At 51.2% G+C, this 26,584-nt stretch overlaps 11 protein-coding genes across 11 annotated transcripts; 6 read left to right on the top strand and 5 right to left on the bottom strand.

Moving 5' to 3' along the window:
- Positions 1-334: 334 nt before the first annotated feature.
- Positions 335-3,591, bottom strand: T069G_05511 (helicase associated domain (HA2) domain-containing protein; the record flags this gene model as incomplete). The annotated part of the gene is made up of 2 exons (XM_056172721.1): positions 335-562; positions 709-3,591. 2 exons carry the CDS (start codon positions 3,589-3,591, stop codon positions 335-337), a joined length of 3,111 nt encoding a protein of 1,036 aa, XP_056029579.1.
- Positions 3,592-4,119: 528 nt separating this feature from the next.
- On the top strand, positions 4,120-5,808 carry T069G_05510 (nucleoporin domain-containing protein; the record flags this gene model as incomplete). Its single annotated transcript, XM_056172720.1, has 2 exons — positions 4,120-4,370; positions 4,431-5,808. The coding sequence occupies 2 exons, from the start codon at positions 4,120-4,122 to the stop codon at positions 5,806-5,808; spliced, it is 1,629 nt and encodes a 542-aa protein (XP_056029578.1).
- Positions 5,809-9,399: 3,591 nt separating this feature from the next.
- On the top strand, positions 9,400-10,404 carry T069G_05509 (uncharacterized protein; the record flags this gene model as incomplete). The annotated part of the gene is made up of 2 exons (XM_056172719.1): positions 9,400-9,975; positions 10,033-10,404. 2 exons carry the CDS (start codon positions 9,400-9,402, stop codon positions 10,402-10,404), a joined length of 948 nt encoding a protein of 315 aa, XP_056029577.1.
- Positions 10,405-12,192: 1,788 nt separating this feature from the next.
- On the top strand, positions 12,193-13,188 carry T069G_05508 (uncharacterized protein; the record flags this gene model as incomplete). The annotated part of the gene is made up of 1 exon (XM_056172718.1): positions 12,193-13,188. The coding sequence occupies one exon, from the start codon at positions 12,193-12,195 to the stop codon at positions 13,186-13,188; it is 996 nt and encodes a 331-aa protein (XP_056029576.1).
- A 536-nt stretch (positions 13,189-13,724) lies between these two features.
- On the bottom strand, positions 13,725-14,537 carry T069G_05507 (polysaccharide deacetylase domain-containing protein; the record flags this gene model as incomplete). The annotated part of the gene is made up of 1 exon (XM_056172717.1): positions 13,725-14,537. The coding sequence occupies one exon, from the start codon at positions 14,535-14,537 to the stop codon at positions 13,725-13,727; it is 813 nt and encodes a 270-aa protein (XP_056029575.1).
- Positions 14,538-15,286: 749 nt separating this feature from the next.
- T069G_05506 (cys/Met metabolism PLP-dependent enzyme domain-containing protein) lies at positions 15,287-16,577 on the bottom strand (the record flags this gene model as incomplete). Its single annotated transcript, XM_056172716.1, has 2 exons — positions 15,287-16,333; positions 16,398-16,577. The coding sequence occupies 2 exons, from the start codon at positions 16,575-16,577 to the stop codon at positions 15,287-15,289; spliced, it is 1,227 nt and encodes a 408-aa protein (XP_056029574.1).
- Positions 16,578-17,945: 1,368 nt separating this feature from the next.
- Positions 17,946-18,917, bottom strand: T069G_05505 (uncharacterized protein; the record flags this gene model as incomplete). Its single annotated transcript, XM_056172715.1, has 4 exons — positions 17,946-18,284; positions 18,395-18,526; positions 18,590-18,618; positions 18,731-18,917. The coding sequence occupies 4 exons, from the start codon at positions 18,915-18,917 to the stop codon at positions 17,946-17,948; spliced, it is 687 nt and encodes a 228-aa protein (XP_056029573.1).
- A 2,295-nt stretch (positions 18,918-21,212) lies between these two features.
- Positions 21,213-21,836, top strand: T069G_05504 (uncharacterized protein; the record flags this gene model as incomplete). Its single annotated transcript, XM_056172714.1, has 1 exon — positions 21,213-21,836. One exon carries the CDS (start codon positions 21,213-21,215, stop codon positions 21,834-21,836), a length of 624 nt encoding a protein of 207 aa, XP_056029572.1.
- Positions 21,837-23,349: 1,513 nt separating this feature from the next.
- T069G_05503 (uncharacterized protein) lies at positions 23,350-24,296 on the top strand (the record flags this gene model as incomplete). The annotated part of the gene is made up of 2 exons (XM_056172713.1): positions 23,350-23,397; positions 23,460-24,296. 2 exons carry the CDS (start codon positions 23,350-23,352, stop codon positions 24,294-24,296), a joined length of 885 nt encoding a protein of 294 aa, XP_056029571.1.
- A 486-nt stretch (positions 24,297-24,782) lies between these two features.
- Positions 24,783-25,764, top strand: T069G_05502 (methyltransferase domain-containing protein; the record flags this gene model as incomplete). The annotated part of the gene is made up of 3 exons (XM_056172712.1): positions 24,783-25,144; positions 25,217-25,302; positions 25,379-25,764. The coding sequence occupies 3 exons, from the start codon at positions 24,783-24,785 to the stop codon at positions 25,762-25,764; spliced, it is 834 nt and encodes a 277-aa protein (XP_056029570.1).
- Positions 25,765-25,873: 109 nt separating this feature from the next.
- T069G_05501 (LSM domain-containing protein) lies at positions 25,874-26,284 on the bottom strand (the record flags this gene model as incomplete). Its single annotated transcript, XM_056172711.1, has 3 exons — positions 25,874-25,899; positions 25,965-26,078; positions 26,173-26,284. 3 exons carry the CDS (start codon positions 26,282-26,284, stop codon positions 25,874-25,876), a joined length of 252 nt encoding a protein of 83 aa, XP_056029569.1.
- Positions 26,285-26,584: the final 300 nt, after the last annotated feature.

Below are 26,584 nucleotides of genomic sequence, written 5' to 3'. Positions count from 1 at the left end.
TACACAATGGACTCTTCCCAATGATAAACAAGAGATAAACCAGAATCATTGATTAGAGATGGTAAAAAGGGTATGTTTTTCATGTACTCTAAATGTTGCGTGCCGCTCCTTACGTGCTTCTCCAGGTATACTTTGAGGTTCACGGGTTTGTCCAAGGTAAGTGAATGGATGCTGTCATCGATTCCCACTAGCTAACATCGAGTTCCGCAAGGTGTGGGATTTCGGTATGATCAGACTCAGCTTTCTTCAATCTGCACCTAGAGATTAATCAGTCATAGGTACTTTACTAGAAAGAAAGCCCAGCAGTATGGCGTGACGGGGTGGTGCCGCAACACTATCGATGACACGGTGAGTAATCGACTTTGTGGGAGAGGAACGGATAGCTCATGTTTGCCATGAACAGGTCGAGGGTGAAGCCCAGGGCAGCGATGATATCATGCAGATGTTCTTCAATGATATCAACAAAGGCCCAGGCCATGCCAATGTCACCAAAATTACTAAGGAAGACCGCGACGTGGTGGAAGGGGATGGTGCGTTCGAAGTCCGTCGTTGAGACAGTCTTCTAAAGGATGCCTATTAAATGATAAAAAATAATGTCCTGAGACCTACGCTATGCTGAAATAACCTATCCACATGAAATATACACTATAATTACCCAATTCAAGACTAGAACCCTCTTCCCCGTCTCTTAATCACTGGCTTCTTTACCGCACCTTGGACGGTAAACTTCTTCTCGTCCTTGTCGGACTTTTTCTTGACCGTTCGTTCAGCCTCGGCCAGTTTACGCTCCTCGTCAAGGCGCTTGTCCTCTGCCATCTTCGCCTCAATTTCCATCTTGCGGTTGAACTCTGTCTCGGTGATGCGCTTGTCCCGAATTGAGTAGCCCTTCTCCTTGATGGAGTAAAAGACGCCGCCGAGATCAGCCAGCCAGTGAGGGTCAACTGCCGTGACGGTCGAGACATACACTTTGGACGTCAAGATGAGTTCGTGGTAAACAATGTAATCCGGTGGATGGCCGGCGTACAGGGCACTTGTGGGGTGCAGCTGCACTCCGAGATTTGTTCGCAAGTTGGTGTATTCGCCAGACCCCTTGTACTTGGCCGCTTGATGGTAGAATCCAGAGCAGATGCACTTGCGAATAACATCCCAGTCCATGCCGCAGCTAATTAGTTGCATCTTTTGCATTTTTACAATATCCAAGAGCTGCTCTCGAATTTCCTTTGCACGTCTTAAAGACTTGGCGTGAAGGAAATGCTTGATGCACCATCCGTCGGAATATCCGTTGGCTTTCCATGCCGAATAGACTTGGAGGTAGGTAAGATGGTCCGACTCGTGGACCCAAAACTTTTCTCGCTGCGTATCGGCTTCGTCTTGTCGCTCTTTTGGCCGGTAAAATACGTTTGGCACCGACAACATGGATACAATCGTAACCATTTCTTCGCTGCAGCCGTATTCTTCCGCAGTAATGAGGAGCTTGGCCAGGGGAGGGTCCATGGGGAAGGCACTCATCTTCCGCCCGAGCTCGGTCAGTTCTCCCAGGTTGTCCAGGGCCCCCAGAGCCCATAGATCGAACATGGATGTGGAAATGGTATCTTGGGGAGGTGGATCCATAAAGTCAAAATCCAGCAGATCTTTGACTCCGAGCGATTTCAGCATCAGAACCGTATTGGACAAATTGGTCCGCTGGATTTCGGGAATCGTTTGGATATACAACTCTTCCTTGAATGCTTTTTCGGTGTACAGGCGAAACGCCTTTCCTGGCCCTGTTCGACCAGCACGACCTGAACGCTGCCCTGCGTTGGCCTGGGAGATGGGTGTAATCTGAAGGGTATCCATGCCCATCTTTGGGTTGTACACCTTCATTTTCGAGTAGCCTGCGTCAACCACGTATTTGATACCGTCTACAGTCAAACTCGTCTCGGCAATGTTTGTCGCAACAATGCATTTACGAACTCCTGGAGCGGCCCTGTCAAAGATCTTGGCCTGTAGGTCTGCCGGCATTTGACTGTAAATTGGCAATATGCTCAACTTTGGCGGATCATTCAAAGCGTCCAGGCGTTTCTGAACCAGCTCGCATGTGATTTCAATGTCTTCCTGTCCGGTCATGAACACAAGAATATCGCCGGCATCCATGGATACATGGATGGATAGCACTTGTTGGACTGCCTGATCAACATAATCTTCGACGGGAGATCGGTGGAACAGGACGTCGACGGGGAAAGTTCGTCCCGGAATCGTAAATTCAGGGGCACCGCCAAAAAAGTCGGAAAACTTCTTTGCATTCATCGTCGCAGACGTGACAATGAGCTTTAAATCTCGCCGTCTTTGCAATATCTTCTTGAATAGTCCCATCAAGATGTCAGTGTTCAACGCCCGTTCGTGTGCTTCATCCATGATGATGCAGGAATATCTGTCCAGGTCAGGTTCGTTGAGTGACTCTCGGAGTAAAATTCCATCCGTCAGATACTTGATGGTGGTGTCGTTGCTAGTGCAGTCCTCAAATCGAATGGCATATCCAACCGTGCTCCCCAACTTGACTTCCATCTCTTCGGCTACACGCTTGGCAACACTCATTGCGGCCACTCGTCGTGGCTGTGTACATCCAATCATACCAGTCTTCCCGTAGCCATCTTCGTATAGAAATTGGGTGAGCTGAGTTGTCTTTCCTGAACCCGTTTCGCCGATGACGATAATCACTTGGTTCTCTCGTATCACCCGTAGAAGCTCTTCACGGACTGCAAATGCGGGCAGGTATTCTCGTTGCTCGCGCAACGTCTTGCTCTTGCTGAAATCGCTGGCCCCCTCCGCATTCTTGATGTGCTCGCTGAACTTGTTGCCCTTGCGTTCGCTCTTTTCGACATCCTCCTCGGCAGGCATCGGTAGCGCACTATCGCCATCCTCCTCTTTAGCTCCCATGATATTGCCGAGAGCTGTGCCCGTAATGCTTGTGGCTTCGTGTGCCTGCTTCTGCCGCTCTCTTTGCTGGCGGGCTTCCTTCACAACCCTGCTTCCTTTCCGACTGAAGACGGCCATATCGCTTTGATGGTCCCTGACGGCCGGGACAGGCTCGAGTTGTTTGGTGAAAATTGTCTTTCCATCAAGGAATGGCGGCCGTAAATCGTGAACGAGCAGGTGAACTCTGGTTGCTTCCTCCTCGTCGAAGTCCGCGGCCAGATCTCTTCGTTGTGCTACGCCGGATACCAGCATACGATTGGTTTCCCAGGCATCATTTTCTCGCCTTCTCTGCTCCTGCCTGGCGTCATATCGGCTCGTCATCTTCTCGGCCTTGGCCGACTCCTGTTGCTGGCTCTCCCAAGCCGATAGCTCGTAGGATGCGAAAGGATTATACGCCTCATCGCCAAATGTGTGTCCTCCAAATTCGTCACCGCCGTACCAATCGCGATCCAGCGCTAAAGAATCCTCCTCTGTTGGCTGGGGCTGGTCGGGCTCTCGAGGCGTTGACGGGTATCGAGACTGGCCGCGTGGTGTAGAGCTTCGGGATCCATCTTGGTACTTGTTGCCCCTGGATCTGGAGAATTCGAGCCTCCTCCGTTTGGGATTGAACCCGTCGTAATCAGCTTCCGACACCATAATTGAGCCCTCCGATCGCGGTAATGCGCCAGGTAGTAGCAACGCGACAAGGTGAAATTATGGGTGTCTAAAGAAAACAGGAAAAGATGGGCAGTGCACGCACAGTGATCTTACTGTATTTGAGGTACCTACTTATAGCGCCGATGCCACCAGAGAGCACTGTAGGAGCTCACTAAATCATGTGATTAAGGTGGCATTCAGACAGCCAGTAGCAGCTACTCTTCATCTTGCTTCCTTTAGATATGTTTCAAAGACATCAGATATTCTTAATTCCGGTTATTTGACGTGTTACTCTATTTCTGGGAGATGCCGTTGTAGATAGTTATAGTTATAGGCATGCTGCTCTTGAAATGGCATTGGATCTCTTCAACCTGAAGACACCAAAGCTCCACAGCTCCGTCAAGGGTGCGTCGGACGCTTATCGATAAACCCCACCATAGAAATTTTTGGGCAAAATATTTGGAGCGAGTTTGCGAATCGAGAAAAAAGTTACACTGCAAAGTTCAAGATACCCCAGGCATTTGCACAATGTCTTCCATGATAACCGCTGCCCAGTGGGTGCCGCGCGGCTTCGCGGCACAGTTTCCTCAGGTCTACAAGCTTGACGAGTCTGAATTCGAGAGAATAGCTGAATTGGCTAAGCTGCAGCTCAACGACGCAGAGGATGATCTGAAGGAAGCTCAGGAAGACGGCGAGGATGCAGAGGAAGAAGATGAGGGAAAAGATGAGGACATGGGCGAGAAAGAAGAGACAAAGGAGAAGGCCCAGCCTGCTGCAAAGTACGCTCAATTAGCCATTATTGTTCTTGGTCAACATTCGATTCCTTTTGCTAATACAAGAACTAGGTACGATGATGACGACCTGAAAGAATATGACTTGGAACACTATGATGATGACGACGACGAGAACGATGCGCCCGCTGCCAACGGAAGCATGGGCATGTTTGGAAATGTCAAGTCACTTGCGTATTATGAGTCAAACAAGGACGACCCTTATATTACACTGCAGGACGATGAAGAGGACGAGGACAGAGAGGATCTTCAAGTTTTGGCGACTGACAACTTGATCCTGTCGGCAAAGGTCGAAGACGAATTGGCCCACTTGGAGGTTTACGTTTACGAAGACGAAAGCGACAACCTCTACGTTCATCACGACATCATGCTGCCGGCAATTCCCCTCTGCGTAGAGTGGCTTGATATTCCGGTCAACAATTCAACAGACGCACCCAAGGATGGCAGGGGCAACTTTGTCGCCGTTGGTACGATGGATCCTGATATTGAGGTCTGGGATCTTGACACTGTCGACTGCATGTACCCTAACGCCATTCTTGGCCAGGGCGCAAATCCCCAGTCGGGCGAAAAGAAGAAGAAGCAGAAGAAGAAGAAGGCCAAGGCGAATGACGAATACCACGTGGATGCCGTTCTGTCACTTGCAGCCAACCGCAAGCACCGAAACCTGCTTGCTTCCGCCTCTGCGGACAAGACGATCAAGCTCTGGGACCTCAACACGGCCAAGTGCGCCAAGTCATATTCATACCACACCGACAAGGTGTGCTCTCTCGCCTGGCACACAGCTGAGCCCACTGTACTTCTGAGTGGAAGCTATGACCGAACAGTTGTCGCAGCCGACATGAGAGCGCCCGATGCAAAGGCACCTCGATGGGGTGTCGAGAGTGATGTCGAGAATATTCGATGGGACCCCCACGATCAAAACTACTTTTACGTCTCTACGGAAAACGGCGTCATTCACTATCATGATATCCGAAACGCCCCATCAACCCCAGAGGCCACCAAGGCGGTGTGGACCCTGCAGGCGCACGATGAGTCTGTGTCTTCCTTTGACATCAACAGCGTAATTCCCGGTTTCATGGCTACCGGATCCACTGACAAGACGGTTAAGCTGTGGAACATTCAGCCCACGGGTCCTTCACTTGTCGTCTCGCGCAACCTGGACGTGGGTAAGGTGTTTGCTACGACGTTTGCTCCTGATCCAGAGGTTGCTTTCCGACTGGCAGTTGCTGGCAGCTCCGGCAGCATGCACGTCTGGGATACCAGCACCAACGCTGGCGTCCGAAGTGCTTTTGCTCAGCGTGTCCCCGCACAGAGGGAGGGGGTTACCGAGGACCGACTGGTCGGCGTGAACGATGACGAGAGCAGCTCAAGCGAGGATGAGGGAGAGGAGGAAAAAGAGGAAGGAGACTCCATGGATGAGGATTAAACAGGACGGTTCATGCAGCCCCCGGATGATGATGGGATGCTATATATCTGGAACGTGGCGTGGTTTTTAGCAGTGTAATCATGGATGATACCTCGGAGCCGTAAATGCAGGATTGATACCAGCGATGCGGTTGGAGGAATATCATGGGTATTTGGATGTTTAATAGACTTGTCGATTCTAGAAGAGTCATCTAGCCTTGCACAATACGTGATGTTTTCCCCCCTGATCAAAGGAAATCATGTAATACAGTCCAAAGATGGAGGTGAGATCTCACCATCTCAACGCCTAGAAGGTTTCCAAACACGGGGGTTTAACACGCCGCATCTGAAACGGGTTGGCATCATGCCGTTTCGCTATAAATAACCCAACAATGTTTGTCGACTAAGTGAATCCCACGCCGGCACTTGCGGTCAACCTTCCGAAGCACATGCACACGCACGCATATGCAAGCAGGCTTTGTTTGCTACCAACCTTTGCATCTTGCGTCTTGTCAGATCCGTACTGTATGGAGCGGCTTTGGCCCGTGGCCCGTTTTCTTAGCACAACCGGGAACGACGAGGCCATTGAGTTTGTGCCTGGAAATGGCGCCGTCTGGTGGCGGATCGGCTGTTGAGTTAGCGGTGCGACTTACCGGCGGATGGATCACGGCTTGAAGAGATTTTTTTTCTTTTTAGCTTCTGATAAGCAGTGCGTATGTATCCATACAGTAGCATTTGCGATTTTGAAGCAATGGTGAAGATATCGTATGTACTGTGAGGGCTCCAGCTTGAAAGCTGAGCTTTGTCAATGGCGTTTGTGTTTCCGAATAAGAGTGGACAAGCCGAGCAGTAATCGCGCAATGAAAGAGCAGAGATGTACCCATCTGTTGCTAGCATCGGGCAAATAGACCCAACAGCCACAGGATCAGCGGCAGATGCACTCCTTGCTCTGGCGAGGTTTCGAATAACGCGCCTCGTGAGAAAAAAGAACATAAGAAGCCAAGAAACCAGGCTCGAAAGGCACAAAGTCCCCTGGAGGGGCTGAACAGGGGCTGTCAGGCACAAGAGTGCTAAAAAGGGCCCTGAAACAGCGCGGCAAGACAAGGGTCCGGCAAGCTGGGGCCAATCACGCGGCGCCGGCTCTCAGTGTTTGCAGTGCCAGAAGGCAAGATCGGCCTGTTTTCTCCGCTGACTTTTGGGGGAGCAGGAAAGCGATTGGCTGGTGGTGGTTGTTTTTTTGGCAGCCCAGGGTCGGGCATTGATGCTGGTGGCTGATTAGTGGCTTGCGGGTGTAACAAATGCCCGTGAATGGCATTGATCTGTCTTTTGGGATGTTTCTGCAGATGCAGGTACGGACGGAGAGGGTCTAGGTTTTGGGGGCATATTGCATGCATGATTGGGATCGAAACGGAGGGGATACCAGGTGAATGGATAGGAGTAGATGCATCACGGGGGTGTTTTGCCGTGCTGTTGTTTATTCGGCATGCAGAATGTACTCGTGCATGTATGTACACTAGCAGTTGGTACCTCTCTTGAGTCGTGTTTCCGCTAGTTGGCAGCATTCATGCGCGGACAAAGAGACACAAAGAAAACCGGAGAAATTTCTTAGAAAAGATTCTGCAGTGAGCAAAGCGCCACCATCTAAAATACACATTATCTGACAGCTAGGTATGTATGAATTCTCGAGTTGGCCGAGCACCTTCAGTCAAGGCAGTAAGTATCTAATTACTTGTGATAGCTGTACAACCGTATCCGATCTATGGCATGAGTGCAGGCAGGCAGCAAATGCTTGTACTGTAGATGTATACATGCATCCTCTACTCGGTGGCCCGATCCGATCCTTGTCGTCTCACTTATACGCTCCATCCTCATCATTCTCTCCGTCCGGAGGCCAGATCAACTTTGGTTACCTGCAGCCCGGTTCACTCATCAAACCCACCCACACAGTGTCCCCCTCCCCTCCACCGGATAATAGCAGTTGCATGTGCTCTATCGCCATTCCATCGACCAACAAAGAAGAAGAAAAAATGTACCAAAAAAAAGGGCCGCCACTGTGATGGTGGCCAACAACTTGGCTCATGACCATTGGCCGAAATGCAAGAGGGCGCTTCCCTGCATTTTTTCGCACCATCCTTTCATTCTGCACCCTCCCGAACGGGCATGGGTCGGAGCCTGGCCTGAGCCTTAGCCAGGGGTTTGAAGCCTCGAGCTGGTGATGAGTCGCCAGCTGGGCCAATCAGGCGGGCCTGGCGTGAAGCCGGCGTGAATGGGGAATGGGCCAGCAGGGATGCGGCAGATGTGAGGACAAGAACAAGCGCAGGCATCATGGGTTCGTTTGCTGCGGGAAATGCCACGCCTTGCTGCTTGCTGCACAGTACAGTAGCCTAGGGCCCTCTGCCTTGCTCCATAACATCTTGTTCTGCTGCCTCTTCCTCATCGCGCGCCTCGTCCCGCCTTCAACCTTCTTTTGCTCTCCGTCGCCGAGAAGGGCTGTGTTGCGTTGCGTCTCCCAATAGCACCGGCCGCCGTTATTCGCTTCTCTTGCTGCGAGCGCGCATTTACAGCTGTTTGACATCTTTTTCTTTCGTCAGTGCCGTATCGTGTCCGTTTATCGTCTCTCTCCCTCTTCACGTTATACGCCATACTGCCCGACGCAAACGCTGTTTTTGCCGCCCAATTTTCTCTCCTTTCTTTCAAACAATCAAGGCACGTTTTCTCGACACATCACATTCGGCAATCTCAAAAAAAAGCCCGGCCTTTGATTCCTTCAACTTGAAAACGTTGATCGTTTCGTTACTTCTGGCACTTAGTTGCTTGTTATCTTGTCTCACTTACTCTCCTTTCTCTATCTCACCAAAGAAAAAAAAAATTCAACGAGTTGCCGTCTCTCCCTCCGCTTGGCATCTCCAAAGACAAAGCTTTGCTCGCATCTCGAAACAAGACAAGCGACCAACCAGGACAGGACTCCGCCCTATCTGATCGTTTGTGTGACGGCAATCAATCTCTGTATCTCACACAAACAGTACATCGACACACTCGCAACAAGAGTGAAAACAAGGTAGCCGGACAGTTTCCAGTCGCAAACTTTGCCCTTACCGCAACCAACCAACAAATCAACCAACTCGCAACATCATCACCTGGCGTGAACCAAGTTGCCCTTTTTCTCTTCGTTTTTTCACACGTTTTTTCCATCTCCATCTTGGCCTGTTTGAGTGCAGATCTACTCGGCCATTCGGCGCTCATCTGTCATTGAATCCCGCAAGTCACCTTCCGACTTGAGCTTGGATTCACCTCCACCAAGAGGCCCCCTGTGCAACGTTTCCCAGCTTGCTTGTGTGTGTCCTCCGTCATCAGCCCAGCCGTCTTAGATAGTGAGCGCTGGTCACACGGCTTCACAGTCAACTTCCAGATCGGGTTGTGGCATCTTGTCCCTCACCTCACTGACCACCTCATTCGCTTGTGGTGGTTGCTCGCACAAGAGTCAGTCTGTCATACAGAGTGACACCAAATCGTCCTTCTCTTCTGCCACGTCTCCTACTTTTAACCTCTCCTTCGTTCCTCCATCGTCAGTCGGCCATTTCGTTTCCTCCAACTCAAACGAACTACCGCCACCATGTCTCTATCACGAGCTTTTACTACGCGCAAGCTCAAGCTGGGATCTGATTCCGGCGATGGCAAGGGCCCTCAGCGCTCGCATACCCTTCGCCACAAGATCTCGGCTCCCGTTCAGCTGGTTCACACTACCAACATGCTCTCATACAACGCGCCCGATCTGCCCAAGGGCGCCAAGGGCAGTCCTGCTATTCCTGCTGTCCCCGCCGTCCCAGCTGTCCCTGCTATTCCTACTGCTCCTCTACGAACCAACTCTGCCAAATCTCTCGACGATTCCGACAGCTTCGCTACCAACGAATCGACGCCTCCAACCAGCCCAGACATTGCGACGGGCGAGCGCACGCCTTCTCCTAAGCCGAACCACCTTTCAGGCTACTTTAAGAACTCGACCAAGTCCGCTGCCCCAGTCGAACCCGAGCCTGCGCCTGCGCCGATGATTCCCCAGCGCTCTCCTACGCATACCAAGAAGAACTCGGTCGATGCCATTGCCAGATCGCGATCCATTTCCCGCATTTCTCGAGATTCAGATCTATCTGCCGCATCCCGGAGTCTCCAGGCCTTCTCCCGAACTCCGTCCGTATCGACGCACTCCTCGGCACACTCTTCATCCAGCTCAAATCGATCTTTGAAACAGCCTACATCGCCTGCAGCCCCCACGGCCCCCATGGCTTTCGCAGCCCCCAGGGCTCTCAAGACTCCTACGGCTCCTACGGCCCAAGCATCCCCGACCCCCCTGCCTGTGCAACCTCCCATCTCGGCGCAGCACCACGCAACCAATTCTAATCCTTTTGGACCGGAATTGGGTCAATTGACGGAACTTGCGGAAGAGTACAGCTCCGCGACCCAGATGGAGCTAGCTGACGAGGACTTGGAGTACATCCGCTCCAAGGGCCTCGTCAGGCTGCGTCCCGACGACTATCTGAGCATGATTCAGGGCCTGTCTTCCCTCTTCTTTACGGAACCTAGCCACCCAGCTCCTGCAGCTGCGGCCCCGCTCTGGATCTAATGTCCAAGCCCGATAATGCGAAACAGCAAAAACTCCGCTGACGCGGCATTGTACATATCGAAATTGTCCGGACATAGGCTGTACCGCCATGAGCAAACTGCTTGAGCGATGACTTGTTTTTCCTTTTTTCTCTTCTTCTTCCTCTTCTTCTACTACTCTTTTGACATGGATGGGATTTCGGTGTGGGGTCTAGAATATTAGCATTACTAGGTACTTGGATTGGCTGCTTGATATACCTGAAACAGGAGACGATGTGGCGTTGAATAACGGATGGGAATACTTTTTAAATTGGCGTCTTTTGATTTTTCTACCATTTTTCTTATTTTATGATGTGAATACTTTACCAGTCACAAATCTGCACATATTCTCAGCTGATGACATTTCCTTACCATTTTCTTCCCTTCGTGGCTGATTCATCTCTGTGATTATTGTGTAATACTGGCGACTATAATATTATATTAGCGGCTTATGATACGGCATTTGGAAGGCAGACAGGAAACTAGTCAGACGGCCCGATCGTCTGCTGTCTCTCTAGACATGGCAGCTAGCTAGCTAAGATGAGATGAGAATGCCACGCGAACAGAGAATGTCAGCGGGAGGATTGACGTGATCCCTGCTGATGTTTCAACTCCCGCCCCACGCGCCGCGCAGCCAATCGCGTGATGGGGCTGCGGCTGATTGTTTCAAAGGATGCGGATGGGTGCCCGTTTGGTGGATGAGGATGAAATTAGCCTGCACTTGTTCTTTTGGCAGTACGGGATAATTCTGGTAGATGGTAGAATAGGGGAGATTAGGAAGCTGGAGTGCCGATGGGTGTTGAGATTGGTGTATGTTGAAGTGAAGCTGTCCGCTTTGGTAGTTGAAATTGATGTGCAGGATACATGTGAGTCGATGAGAGCTATCAGTCTGAGCTATCAATGACGTACAGCAGAATATTCAGTGCAAGGCCTCGCATAATAAAATTATTGGTTCTTTAGATTAAAGCACCTTGACCTTGGGTAATTGACGATTATCACTTATGCACTATGATTTTGAGACGCGGATTTTCTGCTCGGCAGTATGGCGGCCGGTAAGAGCATTCACCTCGGATCATCCCTACCAATAAGAAGTGTCTTCTTTGTGTGAACAACGATGCGGCTTACAGCGCACGAACTGCAATTTCACAGCATTTTTAACTCCCCTCAGCCCTTGGGTGAGCTCCTCGGGAGGGATTAAAAATGCGGTGAACTGTTGCTCATCCTTATTGTGAAAGCAATTAAGAGAGCAACAAGGGTCTAGGCCCGTCGTCATAACAGTAAGCTGCACTGTCATCCGAGCGGCTCTTCACAGCATTTTTAACCTCTCTCGGGTTGTTAAAAGACTCTCACGGCTTTGCCCAACAAGTACTTTCTGGTATCCCAGACCAATACAGTGGTGTATGCAGAGTGAGTCCCACACTAGATCTTACGCTGATGATCTAAGTGAGCTCTGTTAGTCCATGTATGCGAGTGAGGTGCAGTGCTCGCTCCAACCTTTCGAACTCGCCCAGGCATTTTCTGTGGCATCAATTACAAAAACAACCTTAACTTATTGTTTTCCCTCTATTGGACATTCTGATATCAACTCATAGTAAGCATATGGGTTGCTCGCATAAAGAGAAGAAGCTGCCGTTTACTTGCACCGTAAGCTTAACTATATGTACCATCTGATAAGCAACGGAAACTCACCCCACCATCTGTTTCTATCTCAACCTCTCTTTCACCTGCCCCTCCAACCTTTCAACCATTCCAAATCCCCTCAGTCTCAATCATGTCCTCTCAAGCCGCCATCACCGCCGCCCTCAAGGGCCAAACCCTCCGCGTCCCCAACCTCACAGCTCTTTTCCAAGCCTGGCCTCCCCAAACCCTCAACGAGCACTACCAAGAATCCGTCAACCTCACCACCAACACCATCCTCAAGATCGCCGCCATCGCGCCCCATCTGCAGATTGAGCGCCGTCTCCGCGATGATATTGCCCTACTAGCATGCCTATGGTATACCAATGCGCCCAAGCTGCGTCTCGAAGCCCTTGTGTTGTATGTGGTGTGGGTAGTATGCTGGGATGACACCGTCGACACTGTTGAAGGCGACCTGGCGGCAGATTTCGACCGTGCCGAGCAATGGCGTGACAGAACGCTGGCAATCGCCAAGGCTGCATTGAATCTACCCGGAACAGCTCCAGACGGTGAGGTCGATGCCATCAACGCCGTGCTGGTCGACTTTGGGCGGCGGTACGCAGAGGAGGCACCGCTCCATGAGCGCCAGCGCATGTACGATGAGCTTGTCGTCTACATTCATGCCTGTTCAACTGAACAGAAGATGCGCCTCAGCGAGACTGTGCCTAGCTTTGACGAGTACATGGCGCTCCGGGAGGGTACCATCGGCGGCGGTACGTTCCTCGCCCTGGTTCCTTATTCCCTGGATAGGGACGTGCCGCCGGAGATGGTCAACTCGCCACCCGTCAAGATTCTTCAGAAGCAGGTCAGCGTGCTGGCGAGCTATATTAACGATCTGCTATCACTCAAAAAGGAGCTGCATTCCGGCTGCGCCATCAACGTCGTATGTACGCTTCTAACTCCGGGAACAACACTGGACGAGGTTATGGCGCAGGTACTCCAGAATCTCAAGGACGCAGTCCAGCAATTTGACGAGGCGGCAGGGGAATTCATCGGTCAGTACGTGCACGATGAAATTCTTCACAGCTTAGCACAAGAGCTGGTCAACGGGTACAGACGTATAATTACTGGCGTGCTGGAATTCTCGTAAGTATCTCCCAAATTCCTAGAACCGTGGGACCCTTGATATTACCTAGCACCTTGGATCCATGATGAATACCGGCAGTTTGTAGTAGTACACGGTATAAGCTAACCTCTCTGGAAACCAGGCTCAAATCCCCTCGCTATAAACTCGCGCAGCTCCTGCGTGAAGATGGATCACTAGAAATAGTCCTCTGATATCCTTTTTTGGTTTCCCCCTTTCGCCTCCTTTATATTACTGCGAATAGCTTTCCAACGCTCCCGTGAGTCCCCAACTCCAGTACTCCCTCCCATTCTGCCGGGGGCTTTGTATAACGATGCTCTTCTCATTCCTGACCTTGGCCTCCTGATCTTGGCCTCCAGACCTTTGCCCCTCCGTATATTCCCTTTGTAAATGTGTTGTATGCGGACCCACGCCAATGCCACGAAAAGAAAAGACAAACAGAAGAAAAAGCAATCAATGCGTATAAACGAAGAAAAACGTGACTCCTCCATATTGTATTTTTGGATATGTTTCCCATTTGCAATCCTTCCTGTATTAAGAAATCACCACGATCGACCTCCCAGTGGCTCAACCGACGTCACAAGATCCGTAATGGTGACGATTCTATATCCCTGCCGCTTCAGTTCCGGCAGCACAATCCGCAGCATCGGAGCCGTCCAGCCTCTTCTGTCGTGGCAGATAATAATGCCTCCGGGATGTGCCATACTCAAGATATGCCTGGCATTGGTCGAAGGGTAAGGAATCTGAGGGTCGTGAGGGTATATGCTCCCCAGAACGATACGAAAGCCGCGATTACCCAACAGATCCCTCATGCGATGGTTGAACCAGCCAGACCCAGGCCGGAAGTAATTGTTGGGCAAGATCTTGCCCTCGGCCTCGTACGCCGTCGTCAGCAGCGCCTTGACCTCCTTGACCTGCCTCTCAAGCTCGTCGTTGCTCAAGCTGCTAGACGGCTCGTCGCGCATAGCGTGGTTGCCGAGCTCGTGGCCCTGCGCAACCAACTTCCTCAATATCGCCTCACGACCCTCAACCTGCTGCCCGATGACGAAAAACGTAGCGTGGGCGTCGTTTTCGCGCAGCACCTGCATGATCTCGTCCGTGTGCGCCGAGGGAGCATCATCAAGCGACAGCGCAATGATCTTCTCCGTGGTGGGTTCTTCGAAGAGCACATCGGGGAACTTGTTGCGCAGGTAGCCGATGAGGAAGCGCGGCGGCTTGTAGACGCAGTAGACGGAGTAGAGCGGCAGGGCGAGCAGCACGAGCAGCGCCAGGAGGAGCATCTGCGTCGTCAGGCGGTTGCGGCGGACGCGGCGCCGGAGGGTGGTCGGCAAGCGGAAGAGGTTGAGGCGCGGCATTGGCCGGGAATCAAAGGATCTTTCGGGAGGAGGATGGAGGAGAAGTTGGTCGAGATTCGATTCTTGTGCCCTCGTTAGGAGAGGCGGCGTGAGGAGACGGGGATGCCGCCTGCTGCTGGCATGCTCTCTCTTTGTCTTTCTTTTTGATATATGTCCTTTTTCGATTCCTCTCTAGTGTAAGTTCTCGTAGTCGTCGTTGCGTCAATGGGCGATTAATACAATTAAAATTTGGCCGCAATTGAAAGAAAAGGGATGCCTTTTTTTTTCTCTTCGGTCGAAAAGAGACCGCCTTAGTGGCGGGAAAGGGAAAGGGTTTTTGGGGTAATTGAGGCTTTCGCGGTCCTGTTTAGCCAGGGGCTAGGAGAGCGTGCAAGTTAAGTTATCGGATAGCGGTGCCAGGGGGGCTGATTTGGGGGGGGGGACCCTGTAATTGATTTTCGATGCCCAGTCGCTTGGACATTAGATCTCCATGCTACGGTACCCGTGCATTGATCACTTCAACACTTTACAACCCCCTTACAGAGAAAAAGACGTACAGTTTTACAAAGTTTTATTAGAATGCAATTGCGCAAGTTGGCAAGCTCCGATACATTCTTTTAAGTCGTTCATATGAGTGTCCAATTGCAAATATCATCCAAAGCTCATCACTGACTTGATCTGCTTTGGTGCCCAGCCAGGGGTTCACTCACCATCTCCCTTCCTACTCTCCTCACCTTTTTTAACCATCATACAATCTAGCTATCAATGAATTAGGCAAGCCCTTCCTTCAGCAATGCCTCCAGTCCCTGCTGCAAATCCGCCTTCAAGTCCTCCAAACTCTCCACTCCAACGCTCACCCTCAACAACCTCTGGTCCACCGTCCTATCCGTCATGGCCCGCCACTCAACCAGACTCTCCACGCCTCCCAGGCTCGTCGCGTGCTGGAACAAGCCCAGTTTCCCGGGCAGCCGCTTGGCCAGCTCCTTGTTCTTCAGCGTGACGGCGAAGACGGGCCCGTAGCCGTTGGGCATCTGCTGCCGCAGCCAGCTCCCCTCCTGGGCGGCCTCGGGCTGCAGGCTGGCGTGCTGGATCCTCTCAATCGTCTTGCCGGCGGCCGTCTTGTCGTCCTTAGCTTGTTCCGCCAGCCACGATACCAGCGCCGTGGCCGTGGCGCTCTGTCGGTTGACGCGCAGCTCCAGGGTCCGCAGCGATCGCATGCCCAGCCAGCCCTCCAGGCTGCCAATCACGGAGCCCAGGAGCAATCTGTCGGCGAGCAGGTCGCTCACCCACGTCTCGTGCTTGGGGTTGACCGCCAGGACGCCGCACAGCATGTCCGAGTGTCCTCCAATGTACTTTGTGCCGCTGTGCATCACAATGTCCGCACCCCAGGCGAACGGATCCAGCAACGGAGGCGGCGCAAACGTCGCATCGACAGTCAGATACGCTCCTACGCTATGCGCCCTGTCGGCGTAGTATTTGAGGTTGCGCGCCTCGCCCGTGGGGTTCAGGGGCGTCTCGACGTGGATGATGTCTCCGGGCCCCAGCTCCGAGAGGTCGCAGTCCAGCGGCAGCGACTTGAGGCCGTTGAGGCGCTCAAAGATCTTGAGAATGCCGTGGCAGCCGTGGTAGCCGTCTCCAATGGCAACACGCTTGGGGTTGATGTGCGTGATCATGGCGTGGAAGGAAGCCAGCCCCGATCCGTAGGTGATGGCCTGCTGGCCCAGAATGGACGTCAAGATGGCCTCAAAGCGAGCCATGTTGGGGCTGGTGTGGCGCGAGTAGATGTGGAAGTCGAGAGGCTTAGTTGTCTGTACAGGCTTTGTGTCAGTATCAGAAGCTTTTAAGTTACTTGTATAATCTTCATCTTCATCGCTCACTTACATCGACCTCTGCAATGGGCTTGAGCCTTTCGGGGTCGTTGGGATACCGAAAGGTGGTGCTGGTGTGCAGGCCGGGCGCAATGGCCGGATGACCGTCGATGCGAGCATCAGCATGCACCGCCTTGGAGGCGAGCGACAGCGCCGCAATGTCGGGCACGTATTCGTCTGAGGCGTTGCCCATTGTGACTGTGACTGCGGTTTGTGGTTTGTGTTTGTGTGATCCTTGTGCTTGTGCTTGTGTATGGGTGAGTTTGTTAGTACAATTAAGTCGTCATATGTGGGTGTATTCAGAGCCAATGTATGTCCATTACATACCTAATGTTTCAACTCAACTCAAATCAAATCATTCAAATTCAAGTTTCAAGTAAGTTGATAAGATCAGATTAAACCAAAGCATCAATGCCCATCTTCAACAAACCTTCAGCTCGATAAAAGCAGCTCCGTCCATTGGCCTTTATATCCCGATCCGCAACTCTCTTGCCCCGCTTCAACGCCGTTGTCGCTGTATTACTCAAGCGTTCAATTACCCACTACAGAGTATATCCAGCGTCCAATTACCCACTATGGAGTATATCCCGCTGGTTCCAGCTTGATCACGTCAATCTATCTTATCGCTTTTTAGCAGAAACCCAAATCTCGCAGCAGAAAAGCTGCATGTTAGAAGATAAAAAATGTCAACACAGGGCGTTTGCGCGTCACATTAATATTCATACTCCACCACACTAAGGCGTAATTACCCGGACAAGCACGCCCTCTTGTCATTGCTCTCTGCTCTTGCATTTATATACTATGTAAGTATAAGTATGCCGTGGATTTCCGCACAGAGACAATTGCTCCGAGGAGTTACAGATTCCGTAGTCGGTGGTTGTAGCCATCAAGTGGTGCTCAAGAAGCCAAGCGAATCGGGTAGCAATAAGGAGAAATGATTGAAGCATCATGAGAAATGGAGAAACAAGATGAGAAATTCAACCACGCGGGGGGTTGCACCATCACGCCTTCTACATCACCAAGTCTTGATGATTCGTTCGTGATTAGTATTTAGTAGGACCACAGACTTTATGCCTCGTTCAATGCATCATGAGCCTAGGGCTTATTCAGAACGAATGAACTCTATCAGATATGAAAAGTCGACATGATGACGGTGGCACGAACATATCAAACGTAATATGTGATGTATTAGCGATCAAGCATGTGATCGCCGACATAAGTGATTATCATTAAGTCGTCTTGCTTTTCCTTGCTTGATTATTCCCTCGCCTTAATAAACCCTCCGAGTCTGCCAACCCTTGAATCGTGGGCGTACCGGCGAGCATCGTTGGATGCGAAATACAAACTCCCCATTATACAGTTGTCCTTGCAAGGTGTGACGGCGGCAAATGTGCGTCCACCGTCTACATCGTCCCAAACGCCGTCGTTGCAGAAATAAAACATATCCATAGTCCAGAAAAAAAAAACATGGGCGCCTGATACACTTTTGAAAAGGTATGTACGATAAATTATTTCAAGTTGCAGAGTCGTTGTAGTCGTTGCTTCCCGTGGTAGGCACCTCTCAGTTTGATGAAGTCACCGTCGGCTGGTCCATTGCTGCTAACTCGGCCCCTTGGCCACTTTGAGCCCTCTTGCGACCGGGCATGAGGAATCTCGAGACTCCTGTCTGAGCCGTGGAGTCCTTCTCTTGGGCCTCTGTCAGTTTGGAGAAGAAGCCTCGTTTGCGGGGCGGCTGCTTCTGGTCCTCGAGTCCGACGTCTTCAAAGTTCTCCTCGGCGGTGGGCAGTTGCTCTATGTTACGGTTGATTGCCGACCTAGGCATTCGAGCGAATCGAGCTGAGTCGAGACTCATGCGAGCGGGAACGTCGTACGCAGAAATGGGGGATCGTGCCGAGATATCCTGGGTGACGGCCCTTGTTAGTCTCCGGTTCAGGCGAGTTGCATCGGAGGCGGGGTTGACGCCATGCCCGAGAGAATGAAAGCAAGCCAGAATAACGGAAAAGAACATACAAATGAGCGTCGGTACGAGTCAAACGACTCTCGAGAAATAGAAAATTGCTCAATCTCGCCAGAGCTGTCTGACGATTCTCGCGACGAGAGGTATCTGCGCGGCCAGTGGCCCTTTTCCTCCGACGGTGAGGGCTGTTTGCATCGACAATCAGCGACTGGTGCGCAAGGCAAAATGATGGGGCTATGCAAACTTACAGGGAGATATACGCCACTGTCATTGACGACTGCAATTCAGAAAAAGCAGTTAGCTAGTCGGTCGTGTGACGCTCTGCCTCTGGCATGGTCTACAGGGCACAGGGCAGGGATGCAAGTGAAGGCGGTCACCCCACGACATACCACTCATCTTATACTCGCCGGTATCCTGACTTCTGGCGCTGCGAATACTGAGAGCCGACGATGCCTTGGATCCAACGGTGTCAACTCGCTCAAAGCCGGGAGAGATGCGCTCTTGGTCGGTGTAAACATTGTCCTCGACTGTGACCAGAGTGCCGGGGCGGCGAGTAAATGGATTTCGAATCGGCATGGCGAACGATGAGAGTTGGCGGGATTCAAGTAAGTAGTATTAAGGCGATACGATATGATACAGCCCGGTGGTACACGACACGATACGACACGATACGCCGGTGTTGTGAGAGATGCGGGCAAGAATACGCAGACGGCGGAATAAATATCGTTTTGGCGAGGTGAAGAGAGAGGCAATCAATTGATGGGGGGAAACGGAGACTTTTAATAGGTATCCAATGCGAAAAGCGGAAGGCTTCGTCTAGACTGGGGAGGAAAGTAAAAAGCCAAGGTACGAGTACATGCCGAAAAAAGCAGGGAAGGGGCACAAGGGGTTTCAAGCTTTAAAAACCATTTGGATGACCTGAATGATGGTCAGATGTCAGGCTAGAACGGATCAGCGGCCGGATATGGGGGAATCAGGGCCTGCAAATGGGGCCGATGGCAGTTTTTGCGTAGCATCACTTTTTTGCTAGTGCTTGCAGTTTGAGTCGATGGAGCGGGAACGGCGTCTAACAATCCCCGATGGGTGACTTCAGTTTTGGGGCGGATTTTCTGGATCGAACGAGGCGAAGACGGCGATCTGATTTAATGGGCGGTGTTGTATTGGTACAGACGAAAAGGTACTTAAGGTGCTTGAGTTACCTAGCAGGGCAATGATAAGTCTGTCCAATGTACATGGACTCTCAAAGAGAGAAGCGTGGAGAGATGGATGATTCCATTGCAAGGTCAGCCCAGCAAACATCAGATCTGCGCATCCTCTCGGAGGCGCCTTGCCGACCATTTTGCCCACGGAGCACATCCGCGAGATTCGCTGGATTCCACACTGTCTGCAGTCCGCGTACTCGTACTGCGTATTATCGGCTGGATCAGCCTCTCTTTTGCACTTATACGGCTTGGCTTCTTTGGCTTGGCTCTTTGGCTGTGCGCTGCACCGCCTCGCACTGCTTGGCCTCAGCTCTCTTTGTCTGCCCAAGGCTTTCTCTCTTCCTTTCATGCATTCACCTGCTCCCTTGGCACTTTGATCCCAGCCGGTGCCCGCTCGTTGAGTCCTCTGACATTGTACAGTACCAGGTAGCATTTTCATGCAGCGTCACTCTCATCGTATCGGACCGGCTTTGCAGAGTGAGCGCCTAAAGTGCCGTGGGCATTTCTAGACTTATGAAGCCAAGGACAGTGGAGCCACCAGCCAAGACAAAGGAAAAAGACACGCGCCCGGCCTTGCTGAAAATACCCGGAAACGACTCTCCCGAATCCGAGTAGCGGCAAAGACATTTTATCCGCAGGGCCATGACGATCCATGACAGTGCGGGATGTCGTACTAGTTACCGATTGTGCGTATTTGTTTCTGTATTAGTTGATGCTAAGGTAGCCCGGCATCTGAGCCGCGGCATTCGGACAACCCTACCTTTCGAACCAACACCAACAAGACCAAGTTGGGCAGGTTTTCTTCCTCATTATTACCTCACCTTGCAGTAACTAAAAAAATCTGCCACATGAACTAGCACTCTTTTCGCAGTTCATCATCAAGCAATCGCCACCCTTCCACAAAGAGCTTGTCGACTTGTTCCCAGAAGCGTCGACTATCACTTTGTCACATCTGCGAATGTGATTGTGATGGGCTCTTCCCCGCTCTGTCATGCTTGTTACTGAAAATCCGGGGCCGAGCTGTGTGCAAGGGTTGCTGGAGACCTTGTTTCGATGGCTGAGCCGGGATTTCCGTCTTCTTGGGGAATGCCTCAGTAAAACACCTCTGAAGCTGGCAAAGCAGGACACACACTCGTGGCTGTAAACAGCACTAGAGCGGAAGCGATTGTAGATCTCCGGTGGCAAACTGCTTCCCTTTGAACCTTTTTCATTGAACCTTTTTTCATTGCCCATACCGAAAAAGCATGGGCGCCATCCAGAATAGGCTGATCAAGAGGAACGGCCGCCTGACGCTGCCGCTTTGGTCTGCCATCATACGTTGCTTGCATGGCCTGGGCAAAACGCCACCAGATGCCGGTGCCTGACGGTGAACAATGGTAACGCACACGTACAGGGCACCGAATTGATCAATCCAGCACAGAAAAGCTGCCTGGGAGGATTTGTTGGCCAGCCACAATGCTGCCCAATCTACGGGTGTTGGGAATGACTGGAGTGTGGATAGACGATATGTTATCAGCAACACTGTCGCCCTTCTGTTGCTTCATCTTACCGTGTAGGCGTAGATGCGTAAAACATGGCTTTCGACCTATAAACTTATCGTTGCCAGCGTAGCATCGGGTTCCGCGTTGAAGCGCATGGTCAAAACTGCACCTTCGATAAGCATGAAAACATGAGAGCACGCAATCCTAGTCGCACTGCTGATGCCCAAGCATGTAGCGATCACCTCCAATGGAGACCGCGAGAGGGGCCCTTCATTTCGTTCTTTACTAGCTGGAACGCAGCTCTACAGAGACAGCAGTTGGTGCTAAGGAGGAGGGCCGAAGAAGTTGTTATTGTTGCCGTTTGGTTGAAAGGGTTGCCTGTGGTCTACGATGCTTTGCAGATTGCTGAACGTTTAGGCCTTGGTAACCTTGATAGGTCTCAAAACGAAGTGTTGGTTTACGGAGAAATATCCGCCGACAGCTACAGGATTTTGGCTATTTGTAATGGCAATGGGAACATCAAGGAAGCTGCACTCCATCTCGATGGGTTGAATACCGATGTCCGCATACCAGGGGAGTTTATTGATGGGGTCAGCATCAAGAGGAGTATTGATGGGAAGCCCGATGTAACTGAACTGCTTCGAGACGAGCTATACACCCGCACCGGAACGAGGGACGATGCCAAGTTCATTCCGTTGGTGTTGTCCATGGCGGATCTCACGTACTTTAGGGAAGTTGATAATGCTGGCCCAATGATTCTTTGGTCTTTTGGGGGCAGAGGCTGGCGTTTTCCAAGGCTAAATGCTGCGTAAGTTGGCCATGAAGATACTATTAATCCGTTGCTTAGGTAGGGATTGTCTGAGATTGATACCACGTAAATTGGACAAAGAAGCTTGCAAAATACTGGCTGCTCCTGCAAGAGAATTTCTACAGTCAATGGTACAACTAGCAAATAAGTGCCTGATGCCGCTAGATGTCAACTTGGTTAAGCCGTCTGGCGCCACGCAGCGTGAATCCAAGCCATCCGCCCAATTAGGACATGCAGTCAACTACATGAACCATCAACGTAGATTTGTATTCAGTTCCATATACTGTCTATTACCTCCCGGTCCATATAATTCAACACGATACATACAATTGTCGGGATTTATACTTACTTGTGTACTTTTGTCTGCACAAACGGACACACTTTCGTGTCCGAGACATTGTCGCTGGGTCCTTACCAGTCCCAAAAAAGAAAAAGATCTCAACATCGCCTGAGGCTTGCAGATGTCAACCCGAGCGTTTGGCCAATACAACTCGAGGTTGTGCAGCCACATCACCAAATGTAAAATCTCTTGTGTGACCATGCCCCCTTTTCCTCACAACATGGCAACGTCTCTCTCTCTCTCTCTTCTCAGCCCCCCTCTGCAAGGGACCACAAAACCGGTGAGGCAAAGTCCTTTCGATTCACCGCAGCCCAAGAGCCTCTCCGCATCACAATCCCTGATGTCCTCTCCCCCAGGGATTTCCCAGCTGAATGCACTTCCACCCCTTGTTCGCCGGTCCGATCGGCGCTGTCCCCCTCTTCTTAATTGTCTTTTTTTATGTTTCCTTTTTTTAGATCGACAAACACCTGCCAACAAGCGGCACACATACGAGGTCGCAGGCGGCATAAGCTGCATGTCTGCGGGCCAAGCTTTGCGTCCAACCACAAGTCACCTCCCATGTCGAGTCAAGGCCCATTCCGCGTGGTAGTTCCATGTTGTTTGTGAACCCATCTTTTTGTCTCTCCAACCTATCGTCCATCCCTTGCATCTTTTCTTACCCACAGGAAAATAGATCCCGGCATCCTGGTCCTGTCCCGCTGCGCACATGCTCGCCTGACTGGCTGGGGCGCCGAAAGGGTGCCGGACACACAAAAAAACGTCTTCAAGGGCGCGGCATCCCGATCATCTTTTCCGCTTTCTTATATATTTGACGCCGCTACTGTAACTGTACAAATCACAAAAGTGTCACTCGCTTATCCCATTTTCCCGCGCCAATTCGTCCTTCGTTTTTCTTTCAGGTTCGCTGTGTGTGTCGCTCCTCCTCTGGTCTCACCACCGCCACGTGGATTACACTCGAGCCACCTTCGGATCTTTGCACAACTTCGTTTTCTTCAACTTCTTTTGTTTTTCTCTCGCACTTTACTTTCTTGCTAGGACAGGTGTTGTTTTGGGGGTTCGGAAAATACTTAACAACAACAAAAAGAGAGCCTGCGGATCTCAGATCCTTGCTTCCTCTAACTCGCCCGCTGATACAAACCGGTCCTGGCAGCTAAAAACTCCAGGATTCTCCGTCGATATGGGTGCTTTCTTCATTGGGTGGCAGTTATGGGAGGAAATGACATTTGTAAGTCGCCAATCCTTCTGCATCTCTCGGTTGTTTCGTCGGCTAACCTGACCTTTATGCAGGTTTTGGCATGCTGCATAGTGTTAGTCTTTGCCTTTGGGCTTGTAAGACTCTGGTGGACCAACCGTAAAATTGCGAGGCTCGAATTGATAGACGAAGAACGGCGAGTACGACTGGCAGAGATGCGGTACTGCGGTATCAACGCACGCGGCATCAATGATATCCCCTTTGGGGTGCGCGCAATACAAAAGGGTATCCAGGTCGAAGGCATCTGGATATCACGGCCTAACACGCCTGATGCCAGCCACGTCACCGGCTCTCCCACTCTTATTGGCGACTCGACAGACTCAAGAGGAAAATCGAAAAGAAAAGGGAAGGGAAAGGCGCACTATATTCCGGTGGATGTCACGGAGACTGCCATGCCGTCCTCATCGCGCGAAACTACGCCTACCTCAAGCTCCTCGACACCTCCACGAAACAAACATGCCGATTCAAGCGATACACGACAATCACGACACCGGCAGCCGGTGGATGTGGACACCTCCAGAGGGTCGATTGAAGCTCAACGCAAAAGCATTGCTCGTCAAATGGCTTCTCGTAACTCTTCGGCCAACCGAAGCAGCATGGCCTCGTCCTCCATGGGCGGCGACATTGTGATTCCCCACTCGAGAAGCTCTTACGCCAGCTCGAAGCCAATGCTCAGCGGAGCTACGGAGTACTACTCTGATCTATCTAGAACCGGAACAAACGAATTATACGATGCCCCTCCGCCCGCAGCTTGGGACCATGGATACAGTAGCTCTGATGCAGACAGTTCAGAAGCAGCGGGCCGACGAGCAAAACCGGGCCCTTCTAGGCTGCAGAAAAAACCAGCCTTTTATACGCAAGTACGAAATTAATGAATGGGAGAGAATGGTGGTAGAGATTACTTGGCTGGGCCATGATTTTCGTGTGTTTATAATGACTTAATGTTTTGGACGCCGTTTATGAGTTTATGTGGAACAAGACAAGGATGATGACTAGAGGATTTTGCCATGCAGGTCATTTGCAAATAGTTGAGCTATCAAACAAAAAGGACAGAATAAAAAAAAGAAAATCTCATACAAGTTTAACTATTAATTTTCCTCACTGTAGTCCATACAGTACGTAAAGGCCTAATTCGTCGTTGAGATCATCCTGGATAGTCGGCACTTGGTTACTCGGGGCCGTTCATCGGCTCGGGAATAAGCACGGAATTGTTGTCGGACCTCCGCACCAGTATGAGGCTATAAGCATTGGAAATGTCGAGATAGCCATCTATATAATTAGCTAGGAGCCCGTAAAGAATTAGATTTCACATCCTCTGCACTCAAGATATTTGTAATTACCAATAAGCAACCTTAAAAATGGCGTCTGCAGAGTATCTCCAAGCCTCATCGGACGGCTTCAAGGACGCAAAGGCGTATGACACGCACCGACCGTCGTACCCATCTGAGGCAGTCCAGAGCCTCTTGACCCATCTTGGCCTGGCGGGCAAGTCCAAGGCGAGGATCATCGATTTGGCAGCTGGCACGGGCAAGTTTACTGAGCTGTTGTCGGCGCGGCCAGAGGAATATGATATCCTGGCGGTGGAGCCGACGGCGTCGATGAGGGAGACGCTGGCTGAGAAGAAGTTGAGAGGAGTTGAGGTGAAGGAGGGTACTGCGGAGAAGATGGATGTTGAGGATGGATGGGCAGATGGAATTGTGGTGGCCCAGGCGTTTCACTGGTACGTTGCGAGAGAACAATGGGAGAGATTGAATTCGTCTTTGAAACTGATTGGTTGTGAATCAAACAAAAGGTTTGCGAATGAAGTTGCACTGGCAGAGATCCATCGAGTTCTGAAACCAGGAGGCGCATTGGGTTTGATCTGGAACATTGAAGATTGTAAGGACATTTTGCTTTCACGCTTACTACCTGGATTTCTCTTGAAGGAGAGCTGACAACATGAACACCTGCACAGACAACAAGCCAAGATCGTGGCCGGCGGGCAGCAAGTGGGAAGACGCACTCAACGCCCGCATTTTCACGCTGCCCGACTTCGGCCCGCCGAGATTCCGCAACAACGAGTGGCCGCAGGTGTTTGACCGCCAGGCCAAGTTTGCGAAGCCCTTGTTCTCGACGCCGATTGGGGAGGAGAAGCTCCCGTGGACGGTATGGCTGGAAAAGAGTGCGGTGTGGAACCGGGTCAACACGCTGAGCCATGTGTTTACCTTGGAGGGCGAGGACAAGGCTGCGTTCAAGGCGGCGTTTGATAAGGAGTTGAGCGAGAGTGATGTTGAGGTCAATGAAAAGGGCGAGGTGGCCGTGCATGGAAGGACTCTGGTGGCATGGAGTAAGAAGCTGTGAGTAGGATATCTCTTTGTATCCATAGAATCATCGTATATCATATTCATAAAACGAAAGGGGACATGAGTATTAAGTAGCTGTGAATTCATTGACATTATCCTCCGCGTGATTATGAGTCTGCTGAAATATACATGACTGGTCCAAAGTTAGCTCATCTCGTCCATTGTTTGCACCATCAAGAACAAAGACACATCACTCACCGTTGTTGCCTCGCACAAAGGTATCTCCATACTCCCTCCGCTTGACGCCGTTGACGTATTCCGCCGTCTTCTCCAGCGCAATGTTCATGTATCCGTCCACAGACTGCAGTTCTCCTATACACCATAATATCCCCCAAGAGTCAGATCACGGCAGCTATTCGTTTGAGATTGGAAGTGAGCCAATCTGCCTAATTGCGCCCAAACTTACCCTTGTAGACGACGCCCGAGTTGAGCTTGACGACGACAGAGTTGCCGATGATGTCGCTAAGGAAGCTGGAAGGGTCCTTGCCCTCAGCTTGTGAGATGCCGCCGTTCTCCATGGTTGCTGTGGTCGAGGGCTGCTGGCAATCGCTTTTGTCGTGGGGAAGTTTAGAGGCGAGCTTGATAAGATTGAGATTGTACACTCAAGGTACCCTGTTTTCAGATCGTGGCTGAAAGCTCAAGTGTGGCACGGCTCGCACTGTGACGTTGAGTAGCGGCTTGCAGGTACCTTTCTAGCACTCTGAAAGCGCTATACGGCGGGGCCAGTTAGCGGTGCACGCGCCCGTGATTTCCCCTAACAAAGCCCCGAAATCTCAATCGAGCGCTGTAAACAACGCTTCCATGTTCTCTCTCGCGCG

Source organism: Trichoderma breve, chromosome 3 (genome assembly GCF_028502605.1).
Source record: "Trichoderma breve strain T069 chromosome 3, whole genome shotgun sequence".
NCBI lineage: Eukaryota > Fungi > Ascomycota > Sordariomycetes > Hypocreales > Hypocreaceae > Trichoderma > Trichoderma breve.
This window is presented reverse-complemented; position numbering and strand designations above follow the sequence as displayed.